Genomic DNA, 6,000 nt, shown 5'->3' on the forward strand with positions numbered 1-6,000 from the left:
GTCCACAGGCTCGCTGCCCAGCAATTATGCTGTTCTGCATTTCTCAAAATAGTGCCTGTTTTTGTGCATACTAAGTTCCTTTGATGATACAAATTCTTCCAATAGCATTGTTACAGGCTACCCTTGAACTCAAGACATCCCTCTGCCTTCTGAGTGCTGGGATTAAACCTGGCTCATCACATGATTTAAACTTGCTGCAACAATTCTGTAGAAAGATAGTTTACAGGCTTTACTTTTCTTACCTTGATTCCATGAATTTACTAATCATTTCAAAGATGAATAAGAAAATGAAAAAAATCTTTAAAAGTGTATATTTCTACTTATAGTAGTAGACACTTAGAATTTCTTAGGTTGCGGTTTGTTTGCAGTGAACTCTGCCAAAGCTCTCAAATGTGAGGCATTGCATGAGATAAATATGACATGTGATTTTTATGGATGTTTTCGGGTTTTCCAGTAATAAAGAGTTGGCTATAGAGTGCTAAGACGATTAGTAAGTGCAGTACGTGTTAACTTTGGTCCTTGACTAGTTATCCTTTGTGTGTTTCAGCTACCATTCTTACGTAATTGGGTTTGTTGTGCCAAATCAAAAGGAACTTACAGAGCTAGCTAGAACAAAAGGATTTAAAGGAACTTGGGAAGAGCTGTGCAACAGCAGCGAGATGGAAAACGAGGTCCTTAAAGTGCTTTCTGAAGCTGCTATTTCAGGTGAGTATACTGGCAAGTCAGTCCATAGAAGTGAGGTGGGAAAAATGTCCTCGTCTATGAAACAGTTAGCTTATAGGGGCTGGAGTGCATCCATTTCTGCCTGTAAACTGTTTCCACCGTTCAAGCCCTTCTGTAGAGCATGCAGTATCTTCTAAACTGATTTTAAAATAAAAATTTTAAAAATTTGAGGTGTTCTTTTAAAATGTATGCATGGCACTCACTATTATAATAGTTATATAATAAGGAATTTACCAGTGTCTGGGTTACTTTTCCTGTCCCCTGCTAAAAGCAGTTGGACTTAAGGGAGAGAGACTTTCTTTTGGCTCACAGTTCAGGCTACAGCCCTTGATGGTGGGAAACTCAGGGTGGCAGAAAGCTTGAGGAAGCTGGTCACATTTATCCATTTTCCTGCAAATATCTCATTCTCCTTGAAGTAAAATTCCCCTCCCTCTGGGATCCCAGTCCCTGGAAGGCATGGGGTAGTGTGTGTGTCCTGACCCAGTGAGTCTATGCTCTCTCGCCTGTCTTGGTAGTGCTGCGTGCTGTCCTTTTGTAGCTTGATCATGGGTTGTATCCTCATGTAAATGAGTTGTTTTAATACAGAACTGCTTTCTGTAGATCTTACACCTATATCATTTATTTAATTTATTCTCCTATGGATAAATAATTTGTTAAATGTTTTTTGCTATTATAGTTCTCATATCTTTGAATATCGAGAGTGGGACTGATGCTGATGGGATCACTTGTTCTGTTGGGTATTTGGTGGGTGTGCCTCAAAGAGCACCCGTTTGCTGAGAACTTTGACTTCATCTCTTGTGGGTGTGGGTTTCTAGTGTTGTGTTTTCTTCATTTCAGCAAGTCTGGAAAAGTTTGAAATTCCACTAAAAATACGTTTGAGCCCTGACCCGTGGACTCCCGAAACTGGTCTGGTGACAGATGCCTTCAAGTTGAAACGTAAAGAGCTTAAAACACACTACCAGGCAGACATTGAGCGGATGTATGGAAGAAAATAATTAGTTTTGGCATTGGTTTACTACAGCGAGCTCAGATCAAATAGGAAAATACTTGAAATGTATGTCTCAGGCCGAGGCAAACTCCATTCCTCATATTAAATCCCGGCTGTTACTTCTCACTACGTCACCATTTTTAACTGACAGGATTAGTAAAATATTAAGACAGCAAACTCGTGTCTGTCTGTTTCTTCCCCTGCTCCAGTTTGCTTCTGGCATCTGTGACTGTGCTTGTCAACAGGAGACTTTTTCAGAATCGTACTGGGAAGCAGTGATTTTACAGCCTCAAGTTTTTAAACATGATTTATATGTTCTGTACAGTTGTTCAGTTTGTAACTTTTTAAAGTTTGGATGTATAGAAGGGTAAATAGGAAATATAAAAATTGGTTATTTGGGGGGCTTTTTTACTTATTGTATTTAAAAATAAAAGGGTATCAATGTGAAATTATGTACATTTTAAATGCTTATGAATCAAGTCATTGTTGAACAAAAGATTTGTTGCTGTGTAATTATTGTCTTGTATGCATTTGAGAGAAATAAATATACTCAGACTTATGTTTTAAGAAATTGAAACCTTGCGAATATATGCCTGACACTGTTGGGTTTATATACTTGCCTTTTCTGTTGGGGAAAACAGTTTGCTTGGCACTGCATGAAGTGAAAGAGCAAGTAAGGGTACGGAACAGTTTACCCACAGAACAGCCGTGGCCGTGGGTGTGGTGGTGGGTGAGGAACCAGGGCTCTGGAGTTTTACTCATATCACAAAGTATTTGTTTAGAGACATCCTAGGACAGTGTTCTGTGTTCTTGTATGTTGTGTTTTGGACAGTTTTGTCCTTGTTGAAATTTAACTCTTACCTTTGGAGAAACTTTGTAAAGGAGGGGAAGTGTGGGAAGAAAGGAAATGGGGCGTCTCTGTGTTAATACTAGGAGCTGAGAATTCACCATGGTCGGTGGAGAGCATCTGTGTCTGCCTGATGGCTTGCCTTCAGAATGATTGTGTTAAAATATTTTTATAAAAATGATTTAAGTCACGTGTGTATGTGTGCATGCAGTGACTAAAGATGTCAGAAGGGGGCGTCTGATCCTCTGAAATGAGTTAAAAGCTGTGGTGAACCAAATGCTACTTTCTGTAAGACTGGAGCATGCTCTTAAATGCTGAGCTGTCGTTCCAGCACTCTTTCAAAGGATTGTTTTTTCTTTTTTAAAAAATAGAATGTAAGTAAGCTTCAATGCTTTTGGAAAGATACTAACAATTGTGACTTGAAATGTCAGCTTAAAAGGCAGTGTCTCACCAGGATAGTAATGGCTGATTGAACAGCAAATAAAGCTGGTTAGTCTGCATCAGAGTCTCTTCAGAGGCTTGTATAATAAAGTTTAGAACTGCATTTAGTCTAAGGCGTTAGAGGGCAGGTTTTTTTTTTTTAAGATTTATTTTATTTCTTTCATATATATGAGTACACTGTTGCTGTCTTCAGAAACACCAGAAGGAGATATTGGATCCCATTACAGATGGTTGTGAGCCACCATGTGGTTGCTGGGAATTGAACTCAGGACCTCTGGAAGAGCAGTCAACACTGTTAGCCACTCCAGCTCCATAAGTCATGACTTTGCTTGCTTGCTTTCTTCCTTCCTCCCTCCTTCCCTCCCTTCCTCCCTTTCCTTCCTCTGGAAGAACAGCCAGTGCTCTTAACTGCTGAGCCATCTCTCCAGCCCCTGAGGGCAAGTCTTAAAATGCCAGAAAAGAACATAATACTGACCCTTTCAAATAAACCATTTTCTAGCCCAATCGAGGTGACCTGAAAAATCCTTCAATATTTTTCTGTTTCAAGGAGAAAAAAATAACCTCTCAGTTTTAAAGAAACATGAGGCCTTGTAGTGATTTGAATATGCTTGGTCCAGGGAGTGGGCACTATTAGAAGGTGTGGCCTTGGAGGAAGTGTGTCACTGTAGGGTTGGGCTTAGAGACCCTTTTACTAGCTACCTGGAAGAGAATAGTCTACTCCTGACTTTTTTTGGATGAAGATGATGAACTCTTAACTCCTCTAGTGCCATGCCTGCTTGGATGCTGTCATGCTTCTGCCTTGATGGTGATGGACTGAACCTCTGAACCTGTAAGCCAGCCCCAACTAAATGTCCCAATATTAGAGTTGCCTTGGTCATGGTGTCTTCACAGCAACGAAACCCTAAGATAGACTTTATCCTCCAAACCCAAATTAACCATATTAAACCCATGTATTATTAACTTCTGCTTACTTAGAAAGGACAAAAACTAAAGAATTTCAAAGTAAGCTCTTAGTAAGAACAAGTGTAGAGTGTGGGTCCTAAAAGGATGGCTCTTTAAAACTAGAAACAAGCCAATGGGGGAATAATAAAACATCAGTAAGGAGTTGTGTCTAGCACATGTCCATGGTGGCCACCTCATGCTCACACTAGCTTGCCTGAAGGTTTTATGTGTGTGCACACATGCATGTGTGTTGGTGAAAATTCACTGTAGTGGGATTTGCTGTAAATGGCACCTGTTTTCTGAAACCAAGCTTGTGAGCTTTCACTGATGTCTACATTGTTTCATAAAGTTTGTAATTTTTCAGCATTGCTCAAAAATAGGTGAATCTGGAATAACAACTGCTGATACTCAGTGTTTTACGGTTTTAAAACAAATAGTCCATGTCATACAAAATTTTAAGACATTTAGGGAAAAGAAAATCTAATGTGTGAGTTCCTATTGCCCATTGGTGGTGCCCTAAAGAGGGAGCATTGCTACGGGATGCACGCAGGATCACACTGCAAGGCAGTGATGCGCCCTGCTTCGCTGGCTGCTTGCCTGCGGTGAGCTTGTTGCCAGTGTGTTCTTGGTTATTGTCGTCGTTTTCTGCTTGAGAAAGTACGCATACTAAACAAGTTCTTTGTACTGACATGAAGGTTGAAGGATAAAGATGTGTAGGAGTTTTGTAAACAAAATGATGTTTTTCCTAAAAGAAGATCTTATAAAAAGTCAAATTTTGACATTTGTGAAATTCTGTTGAAAAAGGAGTTTGAAGAATTCTCATGGTCTCAGAATTGTGTACTTAATTGTTTTCTAGGGCTTGAGCTCTAATGTCTCCCTAGTTCACCCTTAGTTTCTCTTTCACTCCTCTTGGTTTTGGCTGCACAGAGCTATGTTACAGTACAATAAAGATTGTAAATTTACCAGTTAACTGTGTTGGGTAAGAATAGTGTCTATTTTTTCCCAACTTTTAATCCCCATGCTTACGGTAGGAAGAATGTAGCAAGCTAAAATATCTCAGAAGCTAACTCCACCTTTTCAGTCTTTGTTTATTTCTGGCAAAACTGGGTACATGTAACTTGATAGTGTATGCTTGTAGCTTATTCTTTTAAAATTTTTTTATGTGTATAGGTGCTCTTTTATGCATGTGTGTATGCATACCATACACAGTACAGTGCTCACAGAGGCCAGAAGAAGATGCTTGATATCCTGGAACTAGTTGTAAGCCACTATATAGGTGTTGGGAATTGAACCCAACTCCTCTGGAAGAGCAGTCAATGCTCTTAACAGTGGAGCCATCTCAGCAGATCCAACCTAACACGTTCTATAAAAGCATTTTTTATTTTATGTTATCCTGTAGTAACCCCAATAAGGTATTTTCATGTGGTATGTGCAAGCTTCAGTCTCTTGTTATTTGTATCAACAAAACACTGGCATCTCATTTCTCAATAATTGCTCAGAATATCATTTTAAAACATGGTTGTTACATTTTAGCGTAAGGTAGTATTTTCGTGCAATGATTCTGTTAGCTTTCCAGTGCTCTGACAAAACACTTCTGGAAGAAAGCCCAGGTGGGGGAAGGTTGGATTTGGCTCAGGGTTTCACATGTTTCAGTTCATGATTATTTGGCTTTATTATGCCTGGCCTTGTGGTAGGGCAACATGAAATTACCCTGTGGTGTTCAGGAAGGAAGTGTCTTAATTTGGGACACATTACCAAGGCAACCCTTATAAAGGAAAACATTTAATTAGGGCTAGCTCACTGGTCCATTATCATGGCAGGAAGCATGGTAGTGCCCAGGAAGGCATGGCGCTGGAGGAGCTGAGAGTTCTACATCTTGTTCCAAAGGCAAACTGGAGAAGACTGACTTCCAGGCAGCTAGGAGGAGAGTCTCATTGCCTATGCCCACAGTGACACACTTTCTCCAACAAGACCACATCTAATAGTGTCACTCCCTGGACCAAGCATATTCAAACCACCACAGGAAGGAAAACATGTGAAGGTGTTCCCCACACTTTTT

General features: G+C 39.9%; 1 protein-coding gene across 2 annotated transcripts in view; it reads left to right on the forward strand.

Annotated features, from left to right (window-relative positions):
• Acsl3 (acyl-CoA synthetase long chain family member 3) overlaps positions 1–4,895 on the forward strand; it is a 54,274-nt gene extending 49,379 nt beyond the window's left edge. Inside the window, exons 14-15 of one of the 2 annotated variants that reach the window (XM_021176233.3) lie at positions 548–705; positions 1,561–4,894. In XM_021176233.3, the coding sequence (XP_021031892.1) occupies positions 548–705; positions 1,561–1,718 (316 nt within the window). In that variant the 3' untranslated portion in view covers positions 1,719–4,894. Of the gene's footprint in view, positions 1–547; positions 706–1,560 lie in introns of both variants that reach the window. The other variant, XM_021176316.3, reaches the window with a different exon arrangement.
• The last annotated feature ends 1,105 nt before the right edge of the window (positions 4,896–6,000 follow it).

The sequence above is a fragment of the Mus caroli genome, unplaced genomic scaffold, assembly GCF_978045245.1.
Source record: "Mus caroli unplaced genomic scaffold, Mus_caroli_1 scaffold_1, whole genome shotgun sequence".
In the NCBI taxonomy this organism is placed as follows: Eukaryota; Metazoa; Chordata; class Mammalia; order Rodentia; family Muridae; genus Mus; species Mus caroli.